The 27,735-nt window shown below is 43.5% G+C and overlaps 1 protein-coding gene across 1 annotated transcript; it reads left to right on the top strand.

The window, feature by feature from the left end:
• The first annotated feature begins 117 nt into the window (after positions 1-117).
• LOC140718527 (uncharacterized) lies at positions 118-27,735 on the top strand. Its single transcript, XM_073032489.1, has 8 exons — positions 118-290; positions 5,553-6,681; positions 16,532-16,666; positions 17,950-18,124; positions 19,456-19,554; positions 20,191-20,282; positions 25,781-25,918; positions 27,376-27,735. Exons 1-8 carry the CDS (start codon positions 118-120, stop codon positions 27,733-27,735), a joined length of 2,301 nt encoding a protein of 766 aa, XP_072888590.1.

Below are 27,735 nucleotides of genomic sequence, written 5' to 3'. Positions count from 1 at the left end.
CATTTTCGCACTTTCTTGAGGGAAATGGCAGACCTCGGCGGGAACCGGGCGACTTGAGGCGTATTTCGCGCTCAGATGAAGCCCGCAGTTTAGTCCTCCCACCCCGAGCTTTTGCTGATGTCTGCAGCCGGCGGGGTGAAAAAGGGCGGTTTCTCCTCAGGAGCGCAACCCTCCTCCTGGGCCAAACGAAAGTTGAGCACAATTCACGACCGAAAATTAAAACGCGGGCAAGGACAGGGAGAGCCGACGTGTGAGGATTCGGCATCAGGCTCACTATGTGACACCATCAGGTAAACTGGGCGCCAGGCGGGTACTGGAGTCGATTGTCTATCAAATCAGTGGTACTGGTGACTAGATATATGAACACTGGTTTCTCTGCTCTATACTATTTGATCAGCTGAATACTTTCAGCATCACTTAGTTCTTGCTTCAACCTTTGGGCAGTATTTTAGGGCTGTTTTGATTCCTAACCAAACTGCAAAATCAGAGGTTTGAACTGCGCAACAGAAACCATTACAAATTTTACAGGGATTATTCCACCGTGAATCTGGCCTATATATCGAAATTGGCTTTGCATGGAAGCATCGGGAACGAATTCCGCACTAGGAGCATATCGGGGGTGATCCCGGCTCCCGAAATACGGTCGGAATCGGCGCCGAATCTGACAGTTAAAAGACGGGCAGTGATATTGGCCACTACAATGTGTTTCGTCGTTTCTTGTGCAAATATTCCGTTCGACTAAAATAACAACAGGATACCAAATTGCGCAATTTAAAATATCGAGGTTTAACGAGTGTGAAACGAAAGGTGGCAATAATGGTTAGAAGTAATAAAGAATCGAAAATCAAAAAAGGAAAGCGGCAAGAGAGACGGTAGACAAGAGCCACGACCGATTCGACTTTAATATTTCTCAGAGAATTATCCTGCCACGATAGAAAAGCAGATCCGAGCGCCATAAACCGTCTATGGGAGGGCAGTTCATTATTTTTCCCAGAATTGGAAAAATAAACAAAATTATCATTTATCGTTCAATTCTATTCCCGCAGTTGTGAAACAAACGAATGTGTTATCTCCACTTTCCCCGGAAATTAAACGTAGGAGAACCGAAATAAATGCGCACGGCGGGTCTCCGCTCCCACAGAGGCCTTGGTTTTTACCCCAAACTGGCGTTTTTACAGAGAAATATAGCTGTATTGGTTTAAAGAGCTTCGGTCGCAGACACGTGTGGACAGCCAGGAAGGGAGGCACAGCAGCTAATAACCGCGTGAAATCGTGTAATAGTGTAATGGTGGTGGGGAGGTGACAGTTTCACATCCCCGTCCCAGGTCGACAAACGAGGCAAAAATTCAGCGGCGGGGGCGGGGGCGGGAGGAGGAACAAACCCAGAGAAGCAGAATAATAGAGCCACAAGCAAGAGAAAACCTGCAGGTGTTGGAAATGCGAGCCACTAACACAAGAAACAAAAACCAACCACGAGGAAATCTGCAGATGCTGGAAATTCAAACAACACACACAAGATGCTGGTAGAACACAGCAGGCCAGGCAGCACCAGTCTGAATTCCTGAAGCCCGCTCCGCCATTCAGCGCGATCCCGTACGTGAACTCTAGTCTCATAACCTCCGCCTCATTTAATGTCCAAAAGCACGGTTCTTCTCTTTGCAACATCTACGTTACCCAGTCAAAGATTTTCCGGATTCGTAACCATTGAGCAAGGACATTTCTAAATGGCTGACCACTTCTAGTGAGGTTCCCCCCCCCCCCCCCACCACTCCTTTGTTCCCAGAGGAAACAGCTTCAATACTCTCTCGGAACCTTTTTACAATAAAATCACCCCGCATTTCTTTAAACATTGATGAGAATAGGTCCACGCATCTTAAATGTAATGGTCGAGCTTTCAATTCTATGACTACCCCCTCCGCCTAATCTAAGGGTCGTCCGATACATTTAGGATGCATTCTTCAGAATCAGAATCAGGTTTATTATCACTGGCATGTGACGTGAAATTTGTTAACTTAGCAGCAACAGTTCAATGCAATACATAACCTAGCAGAGAGAAAAAAATAAATAAAATAATAATAAATAAACAAATCAATTACGCATATCGAATAGATTATAAAAAAACGTGCAAAGACAGAAATACTGTATATTAAAAAAGTGAGGTAGTGTCCAAGAGTTCAATGTCCATTTAGGAATCGGATGGCAGAGGGGAAGAAGCTGTTCCTGAATCGCCCAGTGTGTGTCTTCGGGCTTCTGTACCAAGCACACGATTTATTAGGTACACCTACCAACTTCAGCAATCAAAGCAAGATTTCCATACGCCTACACTCCATCTCCCTTTCAATAAAGGCAGAACATAATTTGCCTTCCAAATTATCTGTTAAAGCTCTCCATTAACTGGATTTCTCTTCCATGGATGGAATCGCTCTACTCAAGAAGAGAAGTGGAAAGTCTGAAAAAAATGTATGTGTAAATTGTTGGAAACTCTCAGCAGATCAGCTCAGCACCCGTGAAAAGAGAGGCTGAGTTGCTGTTTCAGGTCGCAGACTCTTCCTCAGAACCAGGAATGGGAGAAAACGGGTTGGTTTTAAGTTGCAAAGAGGATAGGAGAGGGATGGCTAGAAGAGGGGAAATATCTCCGATAGGTTGAAGTCAGAGTTGTGCTGGGTTGGGGGTGTAAGCTGCTGATGGGGTGATTTGGTTGCTGGATTAATGAGGGCAAGTAGAGATAGATAACATGACACAGAATCTTAAAACTCTCAGGGAAATTAGAGAAAATACGAAAGAAAACCCAGGAAATGTACAACTACCAAGTGCGGAGCTGTAGAAACTGCTGAGCAGGTCTATGATAAAAACACAGGAAATATTACAGATGGATGAACGGGCGCGGACCCGACAAAACCTGATGCCGATAGACAGAGAGGATGCGAGTTACCTGAGATTTGATACTGCCAGAAGCGGCAACGTGCCCAAATGAAAGATGCAGTTGAAGACACGCTTACACTGAGCCTCACTTCAGAGTGCAGGAGACCACAGCTGTGTGGGTCGGAGTGGGAGCGGAGTGGAGAATTAGAGTGACGGGCAACAGGGGGCTCGGTGTCATCCTTGAGAACTGGACGCAGGTGCACCAAGTGATCACCTAATCTGCATTTCACAAGATCACAAGACAAAGGAGCAGAAGTAGGCCATTCGGCCCATCTGTTTCCTCCAAGATTAAGACTACAGTACACAGGCATCGAGATAGAACTGAATCGCTGCTTCAGCTAGACCTTAGATCATAACACAATAAAACACAGGAGCAGCATTAGGCCATTCGGTCCGTCGAGTCTGCTCCGCTATTCCGTCATTGATAATTTATTAATCCGTTCAACCCATTCTCCTGCCTTCGTGCGTAACCTTTGATGCCCTGACCAGTCAAGAACCCATTACTCCCCACTTCAATTATACCCAGTGACTTGACCTCCTCAGCCGTTTGTGGCAGTGAATTCCACAGATTCACCACCTTCTGGCTAAAGAAATTCCTCCTCATTTTTGTTCTAAGTGGACGTCCCTCTATTCTGAAGCTGTGCACTCTGGACCTAGACTCACCACTATAGGAAACTTCCTCTCCACATCTACTCTACCTCGCCCTTTCGATAGTCGATGGTTTTCAATTAGATCCTCCCGTTCCCCCCATTCTTCTAAACTCCAGCGAGTACAGGTCCAGAGCCATCAAACACTCTTCATAGGTTAAACCTTTCATAGCCGGAATCATTCTCCGGGACCTCCTCTGGACCCTCTCCATATCTTTTCTTAAATAAAGGGCCCACAACTGCTCACAATACTCCAAATGCAGCCTGGCCAATTGCCTTACAAAGCCTCAGCATTAAATCCTTGCTTTCATATTCTGGTTATCTCGAAACAAATGCTAACATCGCACTTACCACCGACTCAACCCGCAAGTTAACTTTCGAGGAATCTCGCACGAGGTCCCTTTGTACTTCTGATTTTTGAATATTCTCCCCGTTTAGAAAATAGTCTACGCCTTTATTCCTTCTACCTTACACGTCCCTACGAAGAATCCCAACAGACTTGTCGGGCGAGATTTCCCCTATGGAAACCATGCTGACTTTGGTCTATTTTATCACGTGCCTCCAAGTACCCGGAAACCTCATCCTCAGCTATGGACTCCGACATCCCCCCAACTATTGATCCGGTCTATAATTTCCTTCCTCCTGCCCCCCCCCCCCACCTTTCGTAAAGAAAAGTGTGGATCGTGGTAAAGAGTACTTGTAACTACCGTCATTGCATTTGTATACTGCTCTAAGATGAGGGGTGGTTTGTCTTTTCAAATGACTTCAATTGAGGTTTGCGTCTTTATTTAAAAACGGGTACGTTACTCCTTCTAAATTTAATAGTTGAACATATTGCCATATAAGCTTTGTCTACTACCTTCGTGCCTTGCTCATTACCAAAAAAATGTAACAGCCCAAGCCTCAGACTCCTCAATACCCAGAGCCTGGACTGACACCAACTTACTGCCCTCTACTGTGCCTATTGTCTTGTATTGTAATGCCTACTGTTTTGTGCACGTTATGCAGTCCTGAGCAGGTCTGTAGTCCAGTGTAGTTTTTGTGTTGGTTTAGGTAGTTCAGTGTAGTTTTTGTGTTGGTTTAGGTAGTTCAGTGCAGTTTTTGTGTTGGTTTAGGTAGTTCAGTGTAGTTTTTGCATTGTTTCATATAGCACCATGGTCCTGAAAAACATTGTCTCGTTTTTACTGTGTACTGTACCAGCAGTTATGGTCGAAATGACAATAAGAAGCGACTTGACGAGTTGAAAAGGTCTACTGACGCCGCTTGGCACTCCACTTGCACTGGCGACAGTGACATGATCGCATCCGGCGGACACACACGGAAACAAGGGTGCGGAGTGTTAAAGGGGCGCGGGCTCATGGTTGGAGTTCAGACGAAAGATGTGCACGGGTAAATAAGTCCTGTGAATGGTGATATATTTTGACCCGATTCCAATAGGATCGACTGTGGAACCGGCCCTTTAGTCCCTTTGAAATCGTATCACTGCCCCTGATTTCCAACACTTTAAAGATTTAAAATTTTTTAAACTATTTAGAGCTCATAAACACAAAATATTCTGCAGATGCTGGAAATCCAGAGTAACACGAACAAAATACTGGAGGAACTCAGCAGGTCAGGCAGGCTGCATCTACGGAGAGGAATAAAGAGCCGACGTTGTGTGTGTGTGTGTGTGTGTGTGTGTGTGTGTGTGTGTGTGTGTGTGTGTGTGTGTGTGTGTGTGTGTGTGTGTGTGTGTGTGTGTGTGTGTGTGTGAACAAGTTACATTTGTTTCCAGCATCTGCAGATATTTCTCTTTACAGTAGTGGCGCGCTGTTCAAAGAATACCGAATGTGGTCCATTTGTGACTGGGCGCAGCTCCAACTGTGAGAGGTCCGCACAAAGTCACAACTAATAAAGGGACGCAGATTGGTTTTTTTTCCGCTCCAGGTTTCAGCGCCTTCAGTGCGTTGCCAGTAATCGGTGGCCCTGTTCATTGTATTTCAGGTGTGCAGCTCCTCCGACTGGTGGAGGAAGTCGCACAGTTCGCCGGATCGGAGCCGCCTGCCTCCTCTCGTTAGCCGCTCTGATAGGATCCATCTCCCTCGACCTGAACAGCAGCCTGGAGGCCTGGAGAAAGACGGAAAATGCGCTAGAGGCCCTGGTCTCCTGTAGAAGTACATTTTTCACCCAATTCATCAACCGCCTCCAAAATGAACGCGGCTCGGTCAGGTGGGATCAGAGCAATTCATCGGCCACCAACGTCAGTATCACCCACACGGCTCAAGTGCGGAAGCTGATCGATGGTGTCTGCACAGAACTGGAACTAGGTAGGCAGAGCAACCAGCACGCTTGTTCAGGCGGAGAGTACACTTGTCATCAGTTTGTAGATGAAATCACACAAAGTCTCCGCGCAAATTGGACGACTGGTGGAGGTGAGGGAAGTAACTTACTCTCATCCATTATCGACCATCTGTTGGGTATCCTGGGCGACCCAAAGAGCGAGATGCGCCGGGCCAGGTCTAACCAGGACTGGGCAGACGTACTATCCTTCAGACTGACCCTTCGAGCGAAACAAGCCTTGTTCTTGTTCCAGAGGCCGCAGTTTATTCAGCGAGATGATCCTCAGATTAAATGGTACGAAGTGGCAACCACTCTGAACCACGGCCTGTTTATTTCAGAAACCATGCAGGAGTGTTGCACCAAGAATATGAACCTCTCGCTGTATTTTACTCAGTACGAAGGAGTTTGCCTCTTCAATCCCAATTACCTTGTGTTGCAGACTGCTGACAGCGATGTGATAACCGGCGCAATTCATCAGGTCAACGTTGTTCAGGAATGCCTGTTTCACATGGCCAATTACTCAATGAGAAGAAAGTCCAGAGATATTCTGTCTGCCCTGAGCTTTCGAATCACCCTGTTGGTCACAGCCTGTCTCATTTACCCGATAGTGTTCGTGTCCTTTCAGCAGATGACGGAATGGATCCAGAACTATGCGCGCAGCCTGAGGGAGCGCACCGAGGACTTGAACCGGCAGCGTCGCCTGGCCGAGGACCTTCTCCACCAGATGTTACCCAAATCGGTGGCGAAACAGCTGCGGAAGCACAAACACGTGGAAGCGGAGAGCTATGAGCAGGTAGCACGGGCGCCAGTGCTCTGGGTGATTCTCCGCGGAAAAGATCAGTTAGTGCAGACGCCCCGACGGGAACCTGCGGTCAGCTTTCAGTCGATTATTCGCACGCTTCCTCACAGGGAGGAAGATCTGATCAAACAGAACCTCCCTTCAAACTGGAAGGGAAACTCGATATTACCCGCGATAAGGCAGAATGCTAATTCGGGTATCAGTCCAGAGAATGGTGAAACAAATTATTCAGCAGGTCGGGCACATCTGCGGATGACCCAGGTTTATTGGCCTCTGACTATCCACACGATCAATGCTTCTCATTATCTTGTACACCTCTATCAGGTCACCTCTCATCTTCCGTCGCTCCAAGGAGAAAAGGCCGAGTTCACTCAACCTATTCTCATAAGGCATGCTCCCCAGTCCAGGCAACATCCTTGTAAATCTCCTCTGCGTCCTTTCTATAGTTTCCACATCCTTCCTGTAGTGATGCGACCAGAACTGAGCACAGTACTCCAAGTCGGGTTTGACCAGGGTCCTATATAGCTGCAACATTACCTCTCGGCTCTTAAACTCAATCCCACGATTGATGAAGGCCAATGCACCGTATGCCTTCTTAACAACAGAGTCAACCTGCGTAACAGCTTTGAGTGTCCTATGGACTCGGACCCCAACATCCCTCTGATCCTCTACACTGCAAAGAGTCTTACTATTAATACTATATTCTGCCATCATATTTGACCTACCAAAATGAACCACCTCACACTTATCTGGGTTGAACTCCATCTGACACTTCTCAGCCCAGTTTTGCATCCTATCAATGTCCTGTTGTAACCTCTGACAGCCCTCCACACTATCCACAACACCTCCAACCTTTGTGTCACCAGCAAATTTACTAATCCATCCCTCCACTTCCTCATCCAGATCATTTATTTTTTTTAAAATCACAAAGAGTAGGGGTCCCAGAACAGAACCCTGCAGCACTCCACTGGTGACCGACCTCCATGCAGAATATGACCCATCTACAATAAGCCTTGCATGGAGTACCTTATCAAATGCCTTGCTAAAATCCACATACACTACATCTACTGCCCTACCTTCATCAATGGGTTTAGTCATAGCCTCAAAAAATTCAATCAGGCTCGTAAGGCATGACCTGCCCTTGACAAAGCCATGCCGATTATTCCTAATCATATTATGCCTCTCCAAATGTTCATAAATCCTGCCTCTCGGGATCTTCTCCACCAACTTACCAACCACTGAAGTAAGACTCACTGGCCTATAATTTCCTGGGCTATCCCTACTCCCTTTCTTGATTAAGGGAACAACATACGCAACCCTCCAATCCTCCGGAACCTCTCCTGTCCTCATTGATGATGCAAAGATCATTGCCAGAGGCTCAGCAATCTCCTCCCTCGCCTCCCACAGTAGCCTGGGGTACATCCCATCTGGTCCCAGTGACTTATCCAACTTGATGCTTTCCAAAAGCTCCAGCACATTTCTTTCTTAATATCTACATTTTCAAGCTTTTCAGTCCACTGCATGTCATCCCGACAATCACCAGGATCCTTTTCCATAGTGAATACTGAAGCAAAGTATTCATTAAGTACCTCTGCTATCTCCTCCAGTTCCATACACACTTTTCCACTGTCACCCTTGATTGATCCTATTCTTTCACGTCTTATCCTCTTGCTCTTCACATACTTGTAGAATGCCTTGGGGGTTTCCTTAATCCTGTCCGCCAAGGCCTTCTCATGGCCCCTTCTGGCTTTCCTAATTTCATTCTTAAGCTCCTTCCTGCTAGCCTTATAATCTTCTAGATCTCTATTTTTACCTAGCTTTTTTTGAGCCTTTCATAAGCTCTTCTTTTCTTCTTGACTAGATTTACAACAGACTTTGTACACCACGGATCTTGTACCCTACCATCCTTTCCATGTCTCATTGGAACGTACCTACTCAGAACCCCATGCAAATATCTCCTGAACATTTGCCACATTTCTTCCATACATTTCCCTGTGAACATCTGTTTCCAATTTATGCTTCCAAGTTCCTGCCTGTTGGCCTCATATTTCCCCTTACTCCAGCCTTCTCCCCATATCCCTTCACGCCCTGACTAACCTAGAATCTATCAATCTCTGCCTTTAGTATAGTCAATAATGTGGCCTCCACAGCTACCTGTGGTGACGTATTACACAGCTTCAACCACCCTCTGGCTAAAGAAATTCCTTCTTAACTCCATTCTAAATTGCTGTCCCTCTATTCTGGGGTGTGAAGGAGGAAGGGGCAGGGGGAAGGTGAGCGGGGCTGAAATGGAGGGTGGGATGAAATTGACAGGTCTACCAAAGCAAGAAGTTGTCCACAATCCAGCGCTGCAAATTGGCCCCTCCAAGGCACTGAGGACATGCTGAAGTTGGGTGCAGCTGCTGCAGAGGCAAAATGGCCCTTTGTGCCATTGCACTCATTTGCTGTAATCTGTGTAAAAATCCAGGAATTCTTTGCTAAAAGGTTGTATATCATGGGAGTTGATAACCTTAATGTTAATTAGAGGAATGTTGACTTGCTGGAAACGTTGATGAATGTTCAATATTGTGCACTTCTAAATTTTTAATTAATATCCTTTGAAATTAAGAAATGTAATGCCCCATGGGGTGGGGTGAGGGAGAGAGGGAACGAACGTTTAACTCCTTGGTTGCCCACAGCTCTGATTGTCGATTGTGGAGTGGTGGGGACCATTATTACTGGGCTCAGGCTTGGCTTTAAACATGACCAAATCTGAAGTCAGGTCCGGGTGGAAAGCAGCCAGTTTGCTGCAGACCTGGCAGATCTGAGTTCCCGTCCTTGCCTCCTTCTGCTGTTCCACTAGATGGCGATCCTGCTCCCAGTGCTGAGTGGCTCCCAAAAAACATGGCGTCATAGGTAAAAACCAAGCAAAAATAAAAACACAAAATGTTGGCAGAACTCAGCAGGCCAGACAGCATCTATGGGAGGAGGTAGTGACGACTTTTCAGGCTGAAACCCTTCATCAGGAGTGATGGGATAGTCGAGGGGGGATAAGAAGTGGGGGTTGGGATGAAGTAGAGAGCTGGGAAATGATAGGCTGGAGGGAAATGGGCTAGGAGAAGGGGAGAGTTATGGGAAATAAAAGAGAAAGAAAGGTAGGGCGGGGGGGAGATTATAGTGAGGGGGGAAAGAGAGAGAAATAGATGGGGATGGTGGTAAGGGGGGGCAGGGGTATTAACGGAGGTCTGTGAGTTAGATGTTCATGCCGGCAGGTAGGAGGCTACCTAGGCGGGAGATAAGGTATTGCTCCATCGACCTGTGTGTGGCCTCATCTTGACGGTAGAGGAGGCCATGGACAGACATGTCGGAGTGGGAGTGGTCTGTGGAATTGAAGTGTGTGGCCACAGGGAGATCCCGCCACTGCTGGAGGACTGAGCACCGGTGTTCGGCGAAACGGTCTCCCAGTCTGCGGCGGGTCTCCCCAATGTATAAATGGCCACATCAGGAGCACTGGATACAGTATATCACCCCAGTTGACTCGCAGGTGAAGTGGTGCCTCACCTGAAAGGACTGTCTGGGGCCTGGGATGGTGGTGAGGGAAGAAGTGTGGGGGCAGGTGTAGCAATTTTTCCGTTTGCAGGGAAAGAAACCTGCAGTGCTACGTAGACATGGTTGTAGCATTAGTAACTAACAGCAGGCTTTCCCTGGAAAAAAAAAGAGATCTACATTCTTGGTGACTATCACAGAGGTCACCTCATCTATTCAAAGGTCAACCATGATAGCAGCACTTAGTTGAGTTTGTGGATTGTCACTACTTTTCCTTGGAAATAGCCATGTTCCCCTCCAGAAATAATCATCTATTTGCTGATAAAGCAGTTCTGTATTTCTAATATATTTTTATTGAAGGAATGACACAATCCAGAATACATAATGGATTACATTTTCCTCCATTTTGCTTTTATATCTTACCCCTAAACAAACCTCCCCTCACCCTCCCTCCCTGAACGTACCATGGCAGCTAATGTATTTACAATACGACACTTCACAAATACAAGTGCGGACATTTCACAGCCATACCGCCACACTACTTCAAGATGAAGGCTTACACATAGCCACAACATGTCAGATGATCCAGAATACACTCATAATACAATTCATCTGCCACCCTGTGAGGTAAACCATATGCGTTTTGAAAGAGAGGCAACTTCCCAAGTACAGATGCCCTCAACTAGTGGGTAATTCCTTAAGACTCCCAAAATATGACAAGAAAGGTCCCTATTTCAAATAGAACTTTTTCACAGACCCTCTCAGAGTGAATTTAATCTTTTCTAATTTCAGAAAAAACATTACGTCCTCTAACCAAGCACCAGCAGATGGGAGAGTGGCAGATTTCCAGACCAACAAGATTCTCCTACAGGCCAAAAGCGGTGTAAATGCAATGATATCCAACTGGTTTGCATTTAAACCCAAAGCATCATCCGCCACACCAAATACAGCTATAAGCGGGCAAGGTCTCAGTGTCACCCCCAAAACCTCACTGATAATTTTAAAAACCAGTGCCCAGTAGCCATCAAGCCGAGGGCAAGACCAAAATGCATGCACTAAACCAGCCGGAGAGAAGGCACACCTGTCACAGCCAGCGTCTGTCCCAGGATATATGTCAGCAAGCCTGGCTTTACTTAAATGTACCCTGTGTAAAACTTTAAATTGCATGAGCCCCAGTCTATCACATGATGATGAGTAATGAACCCTATTCAATGCTTTTGCCCAATATTCCTCAGCCAGATCCATACCAAGGTCATCCTCACACCTAGTCTTGTTTAGATCTTGAACTTCCAAAGACATCAGCTGAGAGTACAGAACAGAGGTCAGCCCTTTATCATTAAAGCTAAGAGTGAGTTTTTTCCACAACATAGCAGGTGGTAGATCAGGAAAAGAGGGAAATTCTTCCTTGACAAAGTGGTGAATCTGCAGGTATTTAAAAAAAAGATTATGTGGAAGGCCATATTTACTGCACAGGTTATCAAAACTAACAAATATATTATCAGTGTCCAAATCCTTAATGCGCATAAGACCATTCAAGCCCTATTGTCTAAAAACTGAATCGAGTGTGGAGGGAAGAAATAGATTGTTGCTATGAATGGGATCCAAAACTGAAGCTGATGTGAACTTACAGTGGCAGTGAAATTGATTAAAAATTTTGAGGGTGGAGAGCACGACCGGGTTAGATGTGAATTGAGAGGATTTCAATGGCAAGGAAGCTGGGAGAGACGAGGAGTGGCAAGACCTTGTCTCAAGCAGGCACCAGTTTGTATCTGGCTGGTGGAGCCAAAATAATACCTTTTGAATGTTCGATGCCCAGTAATAATGAATAAAACTAGGAAGGCCCATTCCACCTACATCACGACCTTTTTGGGACCTTATTTTCCCAAATAAAGGAGGTTATAGCTTGGTCGACTGATTTGAAAAATAACTTGGGTAAGAAAACTGGCAAGCACTAGAACAAGTAAAGAAATCTGGGAAGTCTAGTCATTTTCACTGATTGAATTCTCCCAGCTATAGTAAGGGGTAAACTGCGCCATCTCTCAAAATCAGCCTTCATTTGGCTAACTTGAGGCCTGTAGTTAGCTTCAAACAGAGACGTAAAAGAGTGAGTCACGTGTATTCCTAGGTATACAAAACCATCTTGAGATAAAGGAAAAGGCAAAGATTCCTGTCGGATCTGTAGGGCCAAGTTATTAAAGGGAAAGCATTTGCTTCTTTGAAGGTTCAGTTTATAGACAGAGAAGGCTCCAAATTGACCTAATAATGACACAATAGCAGGTCTGCTACCTACAGGGTCGCTAACATAAAGTAAGAGGTCATCAGCATATAGGGATACACGGTGTTCCATGTCCCTTCTCCTAACGCCCTGAAATAATGTAGTTGACTTATGTGCAATAGAAAGAGGCTCAATTGCAATTGCAAACAGAAGAGGGGAAAATGGGCAGCCTTGGCGAGTGCTACGTGTTGATGGAAAATAGTCAGATCGAAAATAATTCGTCTGTATACATGCTAAAGGCAAGCGATATAATAGCTTAACCCAGGCTACAAATATTCTGCCAAATCCAAATTTCTCCAAAACATTGAACAAGTAAACCCACTCCACTCTATCAAACGCCTTCTCTGCGTCCAAGGAGATAACAACCTCCGGACTCGGAGAATCACTGGGTGAATAAACCACATCAGCCAGATAAAGCAGTTCTGTATCTATGAATTCCAAACTGTGTTTAGTAAGAAAAAAGTGCAAATTTTCTCCCTGAGAGTTCTGGATGTTTACCATCCGACAACTATAGCCAGATTGATTAGTTGCATTTTGGCAATTGGCTAAGCCAGTTGTTGAGTAATTGAAGATTAGCTTTATCTGTCACATGTAGACCAAAACATCAAAACATATCGTGAAATGCATCAATCCAAGGACTAATACTGTCCAAGGATGTGCTGGGGGCAGCCTGCAAATGTCACCATATTTCCAGTGCCAACATACCGTGCCCATGGCTGTGCATGTTTGGAAACCAGCAGGAAACTGGAGTGAGAAGGTACAAACTCCTTACAGACAGGAGCAGGAATTGAAGCCTGATCTCTGGCACAGTTATGTGTAGTGCCAGCAGCTACACCACCCTGTCACCTCAGGTGGAAATGTACCCGGCACTGGCATCTAAATATCTTAAAGACTTCACCTCCAAAATCTGGACACAACCTACAGAGGTCATGTTTCAGAATTCATTCTGACTTCTTATAGTGCAGGGGTTCCCAACCTGAGGTCCACGCATCTTCAGTTAATTGTAGGGGTCTATGGCATAAAAATAGTTGGGAACCCTGGTTATAGTGGTATAGATTGAATGCGAGTGTCTTGACCTGTTGTGAGTTAGTAACATCTAGAAAATGTCCAAAAATCTCAGTCAAAGTAACATTTACTCAGATTACAGTTGGGCCTAGCATTAATAATCTTTACTGAATTTCTAAAAGCATTTGACATTTCTGATTTTCTTTAAAATCAAATATTTAAAAAAAAAATTCACTAAGACTGCCGGGAACAACATAATGCATGTGATCAATTAGAATCTGGATTCTGGATTACTGTCTCAAACAAGTTTATTTTTGAAGGATGTCTGCTTTATACAGTGTGAACAGGGGAGCTGTTCCCAATTACAGGCCCAGTCTTCTTTTCAGGGCAGTAAATTGCTGTCAGGTGTACCCAAGCAAGCGTGTTTATTTGCATCTGAAAGCAACTCATAAGGCACCATTCTTGCAAAATAATTACAAATAATTAGTTAATTAACAATTACCATAAAATAGAAATAAGTTGAGTACAGAATGGCAAATAAGCAGTTACCTTGATGTAGAACAACAGAAAAAAAAGCAAGACTTGTAGTTAAAAGGAACTTCTTGCAGACTTAAGTCATCTGAAATTGTTTTATTGATAATGAAGTGGTGAAGTTCTGCAGAACCGAAGGATGTGTAATGCCAGATTATGAGGTTATCTTCATGTATGGTTTGTGTGTAGCTGTGTCTCGTTTTGTGAGACTTTACATTTTGTTATCTATAAAATGCTATGAACACAGTTTTTGTGATGTACAGGTGGGACATGAACGGACTCAGGAGGGTCATAGAGTATCTCATGTTTGGCATGGTATCCCAGGTGTTCACTCAGTGTTTTTGTAATAATACACAAGATAATGCTTTAACAAGTAGCAGGCACACAGTTTCTTGGAATTGGAACTTCAGTCTCCGATACTAATTTTACTCATCCTTAGATCCCAAGCTTTTTCCTACAGAAAATACTTGAGACAATACTGACTGGAGATTGTTTTAAGGAAAACAAGGAAAATAGTGTTTGCATAGACAAGTTGCAACAAAGTAAAAGATTCAGACATGAATTGTAGAGAAGGCCTGCAGGATGCATGGTCCATCCCAGTTTCTGTTTCTTATAGTCAAAAGAAGTTATTGCAGTCCCATTGTGGCATTCCTCTTCACTCAGGTATAACTGCAGTGCAGCTTATGTTAGATTATAATGGAGGTACACTCATTAGGGAGATAAAGACTTCTTCACTTAAGACTTGTCTATTATGTTACCAAGTCTAGACACTCCCTCAGATGCAAGACAACAATCTTGACGCTACCTAGTTTGGGAAGGGGCTAAAAAGGCTATCCAATAGCTGAGAAACAGTCCTCTGGAGCTTTCAATACCCCTGCTTCAGTACTAAAAATCACAGAAGTACTAATGATGTTAATTAATGACTTCCATTTCATTTCATTTTTCAATCTTTTTATTGATTTTCAAATAAAGAATATACAAATCAGAGGAGGAGTTTATCAAACAGATAATATAAAAGACATATAAACAGCAATAATAAAAACAGAAAGTATATAATGTCAAAATCAAATAGGTAAAATATTACACTGTTATATATAATGGTAAAAAAAATACTACAACTCCTCATAGCAATCATAAAAAAAGATTGGAAATTTTATTGATAAAGGGAAAAAACCCACTAACTAAACTGAAACAAAAAAGAGAGAAAAAAACATCCTTCCAGTCATCTCCGAACCTTCACAGATAAGGATTTTCCCCAAAGAAAATAAAGAAAAATAAATTAAGTCATGTGAAAATATTGAATAAAGGGTCGCCAGACTTGTTCAAAATTAAAGGATGCATCAAATGTCCGGCTTCTAATTTTCTCCAAGCTTAGACATGACATAATGGAGGAGAGCCTTCCAATTCCTTTATTCACGAGATGCTGTAATCATGACCATCTTCAAGAGGCCAAACCCATTAGTAATAATTACTGAGAGATCTCCCTGCGGTCTGCCATGAGCATCTTCCTCAGCCACCTCCTCCCTGTGAACAAAGAGTTCAAAGAAAATCTACTATTGCAGATTCCGTCCACGAAGAGGTACAATGGACGCAGTCTTCACCTTGTGGTACATTCAAGAACAAAAGTAGGAAGCAGCCTGTGCGTGACCTTTCTCAATCTCAGCCAAGTGCAAGAAAGAGTGATAGAGGTTTAAGACCTCAAATGTGATATAGTGCTCCTGCTCTCTTAAGCAGCAGCAATCTCTGACCTCCTCTATACTTTGTAGTCATATATCACTTACAGAAGGTACTAGAATTATAAAGGCTCCCTGGGTTAGAAATGGCCTTATTTGCAGAAATCTGATTGTATCCATCTATTCTCTCATGCATTTTGAAAGCACTTTTCAAGATAGTAATAATAAAATATTTCATGGTATTTATTAATGACTGGATACAATATGCATTCTATTAGTTTAATTATGGGCAGCGATAGAGTCAATGAAGTGAAGAAATTATGGCAAGTGTGATACATCAGTAGCCATAGAAAATGGACTTTTCTGACTAAAGGAGTAATCAGTTTACTGGTAGTTCTGAGGAAAGAAATCCTATATAATCTGGAAACTACCTTTACTACCCATACCGCCTCTGCAAACACCTCCATCTCCATCGACAGGGTAACTAATAAGGTCAGTGTTGCTGTCAGGCCTCTGTTCCCAGGCTAGGGTCATATTCTGTCAGCTTCTTTGGGCAGGCCATATCATCCAAACGCCTGGCACCAATACACGTTCCATATTAGAGGTCAGAATGCTGGTATTACACCATGCAACTTAAGGTTGTTGGTTTAAAAGATTTTAAAAGTAAGACTTTAGCCAATGTGTTGCACAATGTAAGAAACTAATCCTGTATACTTTCTACATCATAGGGAATCCTAATGGTGTTAACATATGGAGTTGTATTACTGGTGTTTAGGCTATAAACCTCAGAGTTTAAATTCTTTAAACATTGTCTATGTTTTTGAATTATTGGCAGGTTACAATTTATTTCTCGGACATTGTAGGATTCACCACCATTGCTGCTTCGTGTACGCCTCTGCAGGTAGTACAGATGTTGAACAACCTGTACATGTGCTTTGATACAAGGATTGAGTCCTACGACGTCTACAAGGTACAAAGTCCGCAGGAGTTGTTAATGAATATAAAAATCAGGAACGCCAATAGAAGGCAAACAATAATCAGAGGTTTATTATAGATAGTTTTATTTCAAGGGCAGTCTTGAGACATCTGGAATATCTGCATTCCTAGATTTAATTATAAACTGCTCCCAACTTCGTGTTAGTACAGGAACCAGTCCAGGGAGGGAATTAAGATGTGGGCTGGCCAAATACCCAATATTAAGGAAATTACACCTATCTGTGCAAGCTTTGGATCTTCTCTCAAGATCTTCCACCAGCTATTGCTACACTAGAGATCGTCCAGCATGTTCTCTTTGCTCTTCCCTGCACTAATGCATTGGTACCTTTTGTTGAAAGGCAGTACACTGTCTTGCCCACAAGTCAGCACCTCTGACAGTCCCTCAATGGCAGCCTGGACTATATTTTCAGGTCCTTTGAGTGGAAACTTTGTTAATAACCTTCAGCCTCAAATAGATATCTCACTCAGCCACAGCTAACGCCTTGGGTTGAATGAATATAATATACACACTCAGTGGCCACTTTATTAGGTACACCAATACACCTGCTCGCTAATGCAAGTATCTAATCAGTCAATCATGTGGCAGCAACTCAATGCATAAAAGCAGACAGGCATGGTCCAGACGTTGTTCAGACCAAACATCAGAATGAGGAAGAAATGTGATCTAAGTGACTTTGACTGTGGAATGGTTGTTGGTGCCAGACAGGGTGGTTTGAGTATCTCAGAAACTGCTGATCAGCTGGGATTTTCACGCACAGCAGTCTCTAGAGTTTACAGAGAATGGCGTGAAGAAACAAAAACAAAAAGCACCCAGTGAGCAGCGGTTCTGTGGGTGAAAATGTCTTGGGAGAGGCCGGAGGACGATGGCCAGACTGGTTCAGCTGGCAGGAAGGCGACAGTAGCTCAGATAACCATGGGTTACATCCGTGGTGTGTGCACATCAAACCCTGAACTGGATGGGCTGCAGCAGCAGAAAACCTTACCGGGTTCCAAGGTGTACCTACAGTGTAATAAAGACCATAAGCTATAGGAACAGGATTGGGCCATGTGGCCTACCGAGTCTGCTCCGCCATTTCATCGTGGCTGAAATGAGTGGCCGCTGAGTGTATATTGTTTACTTGTAAGGTGAATTTCAGGCAAACAATACGTTTTTTTGCTCCTCATGCCTGCTTTCTGTAATTCCACCTATATTATACTTAGCAGCATTAAAGCTAGCGATTCATTTTCAAACAAACATTTATTTCCTTCGTGCTCAAGGTGGAAACCATCGGAGATGCTTACATGGTAGTTAGCGGCCTTCCTGAGCGAAAAGGGATGAAGCACGCTGATGAGATTGCAAAGATGGCCTTGGATCTAGTGGCAGCTGTGCGACAGGTTCCGATTCCTCACATGCCAACGAAAAGACTGCAACTGCGAGCTGGCATTCATACAGGTCTGTGAATCTGATAATAAGCCTCTGAAAGGTGCCTTTGACTCTATCCAATCATTTCTCTACTGGTTATATCTTAGATCCTATTCTGTCATTCCAAATATTGGAGTGGTTAAATTTGATAGTCGAGAAGCCAGTTGTCAAGACTGTCTACATCTTTACCCTGGGGACCCATTGGCCAGCACGTCAATTTTGTGTTTACTTGATTTCTGCATACAGATGGGAACATTTTGGGAAAACGTTAACCAGCATTAGTTTTCAGCTGTTAATGAAGATACAAAGAACAGTTTATAGTAGAACTTCATTGAAGGAGGGATATCTTCAACAGGATGAGAGACTATTTGCCCAAGGTAGCCTGGACGGGTAACTGCAGTGAATTGTGGGTGGTACACACTGAAGCCACTGTGAATCAATAGTCAAGAAGACAAATTATAATGAATAGCAAAAAAAAAACACAGGGAGATGTGAGAATGAACATTTTTTTACAGATAGAATGCTATGATCTGGAGCTCACTGTCTATAGGATTTTTTTTTGTTATGTGCTGTGTTGTATGATATGGGCAATCATGGTCTTTCCATGATCATGATTGCCCTTGGCCAATTGTTATACAGAAGTGATCTTCCATTGCCTTCATATGGGCAGTGTCCTTACAAGATGTGTGATCTCAGCCATTTTCAGTACTCTACTGAGAGCGTCTGCCTGGCATCAGTGGTCACATAACCAGGACTTGGGATATGCACCAGCTGTTCCCAGGGCTTCATGTGACCCTGATCAGGGGGCTAAGCAGATGCTGCACCTTGTCTGAGGGTGACCTGCAGGCCAGCGGAGAGGAGTGCCTTACACCTCCTTTGGTAGAGACGTATCTCCACCCCGTCTCCTTAGTCTGTAGGATAAAGAAAACAAAGTTCAGAGTTTTCCAAAGGAAGTTGGTTAATCACAAGAGAAAACATTTTACAGAGCTGTGGGGAAAGACTGAGGGAATAAGACTGTATGGTTTATCGCAAAGAGCATATTGAAGCAGATTGAGCAAAACCAGAGGAACTGGAAGAAAGGACTCCTCACAGGAGGCAGGGTGACATTTCCATAGCTGCTGTCTGACCTGCTGAGTTCCTCCAGTGCTTTGTGTGCATTGCTTTGGGTTTCCAGCGTCCGCAGACTTTCAAGTGGTTGTAAGGAAGTAACTCTGAGAGAGCTGTGGAGATCTGTAGGTTTGTAATGGATCTAGCATCTGCTTCTTTTTGAAGATTGCTTGTGTAACATTTCTCATAATCTGTGACTATATAATAAGCAAATAGATTGACTATTGAGATGTGAGTATCACTGTATGCTGCAGGTCCCTGTGTGGCCGGAGTTGTGGGATACAAGATGCCCCGTTACTGTCTTTTTGGAGATACAGTAAATACAGCATCTCGCATGGAATCCACAAGCCTACGTAAGTCACAACCATCACTTTTATGATATTATTGTATTTTGATCCTTCTGGGGAAGGGTCTTGATCTCATGGATGTTTGAAGGATCAGGGGCGATGATTTAAAATTCCTGGGCGATGTGTGAAAAAAACTTCGTTATGTGACTTGGTACAAATCGTAAAATGGTGGAAAGAGAATCTATCAGGGATTTTCAAAGGGTCTTGAATGACAAATGAGAGAAAATAATTCTCAGGGCCATGGGTACAATAGAAGGAAAATAGGACCAATATTTCTCCACTAGTTGGTCTAAATGTCCTTCTTCTCTTCCATAATAATACGTGTTATCCATAATGGTGATTTGGTTCCAACTTGATTTCCAGCAGAAGCAGTTTATCTTTATTTTTGTCAAGCCTCCCATCAATTTCAAAGACCAGGTGTGGAGAATGGTCACAGATAGCTCTGTCCCACCACATCCCTACCCTTTCCCATCTACCTCCACCTAAATCACAATCCCCATCTGCAATTGAAGCCCATCACCATTCAAACCAGCACATCACTGAACCCTGACTTCATTCATCCCATAAAATGCAGCCTGCACTAAGTGGACATGACAATTCACACTGCGCCTTCTCATCCCACGCGGTTCTCCTCTTCTACAGCTCAGAAGATTCACATAAGTTCGGATACGTTCTCTGCCCTGATGAAGGACGACGACTATGAGATTGAACTACGAGGGGATACCGAGCTCAAGGTAAAACCAGACAGCTCAGCTTCAGGTGGAGAACGATCTGCTGTTTTGTCGCAGCATTCGCTCGGACTGCTCCTGTATCCGTCATGCTATTTTAGTGGGATTTCATTTATCTGAGAGAGCAAGCGCATTTCAAACATCAAATTTCAAAGGGTAGACCATCACCTTGCAACAGGGCAGCAGGGTTTTTACACAACTCTCATTAAAGAGGGAAGTCAGACTCGAGCCATCTGTAAATGGTTAAAAAGACATAGATATGAATATTCTGATACTCAGTGGTTAAGTGATAGATCAGGAAATATTGTAAGCCAATTGGAAGTTGAGTTTTACCTCAACATTGAAGTTTGAGTGCAACAAAATCTCATTACTTTACTATCATTTATAGCCTATGAATGGACATTTATATGCCTGGAAATAGGGCAATTGATATGCACACACAAACTAGTGGGGCCACATCTCACTGTAACTGCCCCAGAACTGGCCTTGGTTTATTAATGTCACATTTTCTGAGGTACAGTGACAAGCTTGCCTTACATACTGTTCATGCAGGTCAACTCATTAGTAGAACGATTCCTTAAGGTTGTCATAGCCAGATGGGGGGAGCGAGGGGTAGGGGGGATAGGCTCCCTGTGGCGTGCCACTGACAACCATCTATTGAGTCTGAGGAACTGACCGGAGGCAGGTTACAGGTGCCTTAAAACCAGACACTCTGGGCAAATGGGGTTTGTCAGGTTTGGTCGGAAGCCACTCTAGAAGGAAATGCTGATCTCAAACCTCTGCTGCGTCGCAGCTGGACCCACTCATGGGGAAGGTTTTGGGAGCAAACCCTGAGGTAAAATCCTGGGCTGGAGTCCCTAAGGCAGTCCTACGTTGAGTTCAACGCTGACTGGCAACTCCAGCGACGCTCCTGGTGCCAAACTGTACCGGTCTCCGCCGTTCCTTTGGATCCATCGGCTGCGTGGAGAGGGGGAGCTTGCTACATGGGCACCAGCTTGCTCTCCGTATTGTACTCCCCGGGCTCGCGTATTGACTGGCGGCGCTGCACCAACAGCGTAGACACAACATCCATGTTCAATCCCGACCAACGGAAGTACCGGGGTAGGACAAGATAAAATCATAACAAATGTAAGGAAAGTGCCGTACGGGTACATAGTACAGTGCAAGATCATGAGGGGATGATAGATCGTGGGGTCAAGAGTCTATCGTATATTAGGGAACCACTCAATAGTCGGATAACAGCAGCATAGATGCTGTCCTTGAGCCTCATGCTGGGGTATTCTTAGCATCCAGCAACAAAGCATGATCAAACTGGCTGAGAAAACAGGCACAATGCAGAATTCTCACAGAGGGCAAACCTGGCCGGACGAAACACACTGGAAGAAAAGATTTTGGCCAGAAATCGGAGTGAAAACGGAGGAACGGTCAGAATGAAAGCGCTTCCTTCCTTGCTTCTGCATAATTGTTCTTGTTCGTTGACAGAGTGCAAGAAGTGACGGTAATGTCTGTCTTGCTCATCGTCTGTCGAATGACTATTACTGCACTTAAACACTCTACAATCCAACTTCAACTTGTGTGGTATTGGAATGAACGAGGAAATCTTTGCTCGCTAATCTTCTCTTGTATTCATCGAATACACTTTGTTAATCCTTGTTCCGTGTCCATTTTGCATCCTTTCTCAACCAGTGATAGAGTATAAAATACAGGGGCCAGAATAAAGTCATTTAGCACTGCCATTCACTCATAGTTGATCTTTTTTATCTCTCCCCCTTCTCCCCATATCCCTTAACCCCCTCACCGATCAAGAACAACCGTCTTAAAGTTTCTGCCTTAAATGCACCCAATAACCTGGCCTCTATTTTCTAGCCTGGGGAAAAATACACATGCAGGACAACAAATACGCTTTCGGGTTTTTAATTCCTTTATCGGTTTTAATGCAGAAAGGAGGTATCAAAATAAAACGACAAAATGAATTTAAAGAACAGCCAGCTCCTGCTGTTCCAATCTCAGTTTAATTTTGGTCCACACCCTTGTTACGTAAGCAGTATGAAACAAAACCAAATATACAATACCAACAAGGTGGTAGTAATTCTAAAAAAAATACAAACAACATTAGAATCCCACACACCTTGTACCTTATACACAACATCAAAAATATGAATGAATACATCTCATCTTAACCAAGCGATGTACTCTCTTTGGCACACACGTACTTAACTTCCAAACAGATATTGGCTAGACCCTGAAAAGAGTTCTCATTACTCACGCTACGTAAACAGAGATTAACACGTTCCCATTATTCCACTGCATTCATATTCAGTCATAAAACAAAGACTAAAATAAACTTTTACAATATATTGCCTGGAGTCTAAGTTACTAAAAAGAGTAATCCACTAGACCGATAAGGAACTTCGCACAACCACGTTATGCAGCGCTGATACTTTACTCACGAAAATCTTTCTTCACCAAACGACGAGCATTCCACATCCATTCTTGATCCTTGCAACTCTTCTTTCTACTCCACACGTGCATAATGACATCACCGTTTTCTCTTAAAGGCACAGGCAACGAGTTCAGCATTACCAGGGTGAATATGCAAGTGCGTTTTAAAAATAAAAAAAATTATATTCAACTTTCACCTGGTTACATCCATATCCCTCATGGCCAAAGAAATTCCTCCTCATCTCAGTTCCAAAAGGATGTCCGCTGACACCGATCATAGTCTCCCCTACTAATGAAACATACTCTCCATGGGTTACTTGCACCCAACCACACCAGCCTCTGGGGTTTAGACGACCCGATTCTCCAGAGTTTGGACAGTTGGCGCGGTTCTGTTCTGCTCATTGGTGGTCATGCTTTGGTGCCAACATTTGGAGATCTAAATAGCAGTTGAAATCGGGTTCGGTGCTCAATCAAGAACTTCAGTCTGCAATTGCATTTAGGGTTTCTGTCTCGTTAGGCTCTCGTCTGGCATCAAGTCAAGAACTCCGTTCTCACAAACAATCTGCAGATGCTGGAAATCCAAAGCAAAACACGCAAAAATGCTGCAGGAACTCAGCAGGCCGGACAGCATCTGTGGAAAAAAGTGCAGTCGATGTTTCCAGCCGGCACCCTTCAGCAGAACCCTGTTCTCATCTCAGTCTCAGTTCTAGTCTTGGGTCATTACCATCCTCACCTAAACCTCTTGTCACACCATGTCCCCTCTATCTAGGCCTTTCAGTATTCAATAAGTTTCCATGAGATTTCCCCAACATCCTTTTGAGCTCCATTAAGGATGGGCACAGAGCTATCAAAGCATAATTCCCAGGATCATTTTTGTGAACCTCCTTTAGAGCTAGCATACTTTTCCTTGGAATCTTTCTGAATTCTCTCCCCACATTTTTAATAGTCCACATCTTCATTCTTTCTACTAAAATAGAATTTTTAAAAAAAGAATATGTCCTTTTGCTTGATATTCAGGCGATACGGTTCTGAAGCTCGGTTATATGTAACCTAGCCTTTGAAGTAGAGTCAACGCTGTAATATTGTCTCACTCCTACTCAGCGGTGATGCTGGTAAATTTACGTGTACGTGTGCCATTCAACAACTGGTCAATGCCACTTTCTTTGCCATTGTGGCTTGCTGTGCAAAGCACTCTTGTCAGTACACACAAGGACCTTGGGCAGTGTTGGTGAAGAACATTACAAAGTCACTTGAGATGCTCCAAACTCAAACCAAACTTCCCACACAGCTGTCAACAGTATCCTTCAACACTCCTGGTGAAAATAACAATTCTTGTTACTTATGTGTAATTACTTCAAAGGTTTCAAAGGTACATTTAATGTCAGAGAAATGTATACAATATACATCCTGAAATGCTTTTTCTTCAGAACCATCCATGAAAACAGAGCACCCCCAAAGAATGAATGACAGTTAAACGTTAGAACCCCAAAGCCCCCCTCAGCTCCCCTCCCTCCCACACACAAGTGGCAGCAAGCAACAATCCCCCTCCCCCACCAGTAAAAAAAAAGCATCGGCAGCCACCACCGAGCACTAAAGCGTGCAGCAAAGCAACAGCAAAGACACAGACTTGCAGAACCCCAAAGACTACTCGTTCACCTGGTATCTGACATAACACAGGCTCTCTCTCTCTCTCCCCCCCTAATAAGGGAGAAAGAGGTGTCCCCATTTCACAGCGAGAGGGGAGACATAACAAACAACTCACGGGCTTACGACATTAAAAGTCTGGTGAACCTTTCTCCAAGCTCTGTGCCTAAAGATCTCAGGTCTCTGGGCACACAGCTGTATATCTTCCAACTCCCATGACACACCGATCTCCTGTCAGGACACCGACCTCCGATCCACCCATCTCCAGTGCCGTGAAATCTCGGACCATTAATGCATTGCGACAAGGAGAAAGCACTTTATATACTGTACAAGCTTGCAACCAAACTATTTATAAGCTGAGACTCCAAGTTGGAAGACTTCATGCCTGAAAAAGGGCACACTATATTACTCTCCTGACTAATAAGATCACAAAACATGAGTATATGTAAAGAACAGCATATTCAGTGCTTAAAATATATTAAGGTAAACATTTAATATCACAAAACATTTAATTTTGTACGCACAATGTTAAGATACAAGCTGAAATATCTTAAGTCATTTTATTTTCAAATAATGTTATTTTGTAATATCTACCTGATGGATAAACAGTCCACCTGCATTAAATTGTTTCCTTAGCTTCCAAAACTTCAAGTAATCATTCATTTTATCGTACCATCTAAAAACTCACTTCTTCTTCAGGTACTAAATGTATAAAACAGTTGCAAATTCACTGAATTACTGTGACTACATTGGAAAGGTTGCCAAACACTAAACTTGAAGAAGATTATTGACAATCAAATTATGCATTGAACTAAACCGAATACTACTGGACTCCTGGTTTCATAAACACTAAGTACACTGCAGATGCTGTGGTCAAATCAACACGTACAAACAAGCTGGAGGAACTCAGCAGGTCGGGCAGCATCCGTTGAAATGAGCAGTCAATGTTTCGGGCCGAGACGTTGACTGCTCATTTCCACGGATGCTGCCCGACCTGCTGAGTTCCTCCAGCGTGTTGTACGTGTTGCTTGGACTCCTGGTTTGATGTTTGATACTCTAGGTGTTGGTCACTTGCTTTTTGATGTTTGCGCAATTTGTTCTTTCTATTTTGCGCGCTGGGTGTCTGATGTTTCCCTGAGTGGGTTCCGCAGTGTTTCTTTGTTTTGTGGCTGTCTGCAGGAGGGCGAATCTCAGAGTTGTTTTCTGTGTACGTACTTTGATAATAAATGTAGTTTGAATCTTTGTATAAATCAACAGTTTATCTCAGTTTCAAGGCAGCAAATGCTGATAACTTGGTGGTCTCTGAGCCAATAGACACACAAGTCAGTTTATGATGGGGGAGAGGTGGGATGTTGCTAAGATCTGTGGTATGGACTGGCAGTTTCTCTTGAATATGGTCATGTCTGTTCCTCTGTCAGGGAAAAGGGAAAATGAAAACATACTGGCTGATTGGGAACAAGAACTACAGTGTTCAGAACGACAGCCTAGTCTGTCACAGAAATCCGCGCATCAAAAGGAAAAATGAGAACGGAGAAAGTTTGTCATCAGTATTACAGGTGAGAGAAGATCCGACCAGGCCAGACATCTGCAAAAGCAAACTGGTGCTCTATGTGGGAAGATTTCAATGTTTATCATCTGCAAAGAAAAGAAACATTACTCATTTCATTTATATAATCAGACAATTACAGTATTAGAAGAAAAAAACAAAATTAAAGCTGTAAAAATTGCCAAAATTCATCAAGTCTGTGAGCCTCTGGGCAGAGAAGTTGCCACCTCAGACATGGGCATCCTGATGAAACATTTTGAAATGTCAGTTTGTTCTTTTTTTTCACAGATGCTGAGTGATCTGTTCAATGGGTCCAACACTTGTTAAGAACATAAGAAATGGGAGCACAGAAAATAGTCATTGTGGCCGTTGGAGCCTGACCCGCTATGCATTATGATTATGGCTGAACTTTAAATACTTCAGAGTCACCTCCTATCATACTTTTAAATCCCAATGAAAAATTTCCATTATTTGAGTCTAAGCTTTGCCTTTTTTTCTCTCTTCCACCATATTGCCAGGACAGAAGACATCACAAGCACTCCAGAAGTCAGTTCATTTTAAGACTTGTCATCTGTGAGAGTTTCTCTGTATACAATACCGGGTACTTCCAGCAGGTGGCAGTCCTGGCCCAAATTAGAGCCTTTGCAGGCTGACTGGAAATTATGGAGTTTAGGGTTCCTGCAAATGAATTTGTCATACTTTGGACTGTAAATGGCAGATTCCACAGAAATAGATCCCTGATATGTTTTATTTCTAGTTCACTGTTATTCCAACATTTGAGACAGAACCCCTGTAAATTAGTTTTGCCAAAAGTGGAGAGGCTGGGCAGTTTAACTGAGCTTGTGAAAGATTGAATGTTGACTTTCCTAAGGATTTTACTTCTCAAGAAGCCAAACAAGGAATTTGGGGCAGCTGGTGCTCGAGAGGTTTTGGTGAAGGATCCAGCACCAATTGTAGGTGTAAAAAAAAAATCACGTCCCCACAAAACCTGCTCATTCTTGGAGCCACTATAATTGAAAAACTTTGTATCACTAATGCCTAATGTGAGTGGCCTCTTTTTGTTTCATTTGTAAATAATTACACAATGAGTAAATGACAAATTGGACAAAATCCCTAGTTACTTTAGTAATGTTTTCCGATTAGGATTTATGACCTGAGAGAAACTGACCACACAAGATTTAATGATATGGGAAAAAGGAACCCAGAATTTGAGGGGATTTCTAGATTTACACAATTTCAGAATCTTGTGTTTGTTGGACAAGTCAGTTAGAATACATTTTTTCTGACTTTGTTTTTAACAGTCCAGTCAGTAGGAAAAGTAAATTAAAGGAATCTTTGATAAATCCATCAATGCTTCCACTTCCGTGTCTAACGATTTACAGCTCTGAGCATGAGCAAAGTTACAAAATGGTGGCAGCACAGGATGACAACGGGTAACTCACACTTTAATTGTACTTTTGCTTACAGTCTGGAACAAGCTCCTTAGCACAGACCCCAAGCAACAGGACCACACCTCTCTCCATTATGGAGATCAGTGCCAATGGGCACTCAGGAGCCAAGAGTGACTGCTTGCAGAAAGCTGACAGCCAACTAGCTTTGTTGTCACTAAAATCCAGCGAGCATTCACAGACTTGCAGTCCTAACTCTGAGAAGGCATTCGCACTGCATGGTGGACAGACAGACCAGGAGCAAGAATTCTACCTCAAAGGCAGGCCACTGGTGGAATCACATCCTGCCACCGGCAGGCATGGTCCTGCACAGACTGCCGACGATAATCAGCACACAGAGAAATCAGAACTTCTCCCTGGATTTGTGAACTTAAGTTAA

Source organism: Hemitrygon akajei, chromosome 29 (assembly GCF_048418815.1).
Source record: "Hemitrygon akajei chromosome 29, sHemAka1.3, whole genome shotgun sequence".
Lineage (NCBI taxonomy): Eukaryota > Metazoa > Chordata > Chondrichthyes > Myliobatiformes > Dasyatidae > Hemitrygon > Hemitrygon akajei.
This window is presented reverse-complemented; position numbering and strand designations above follow the sequence as displayed.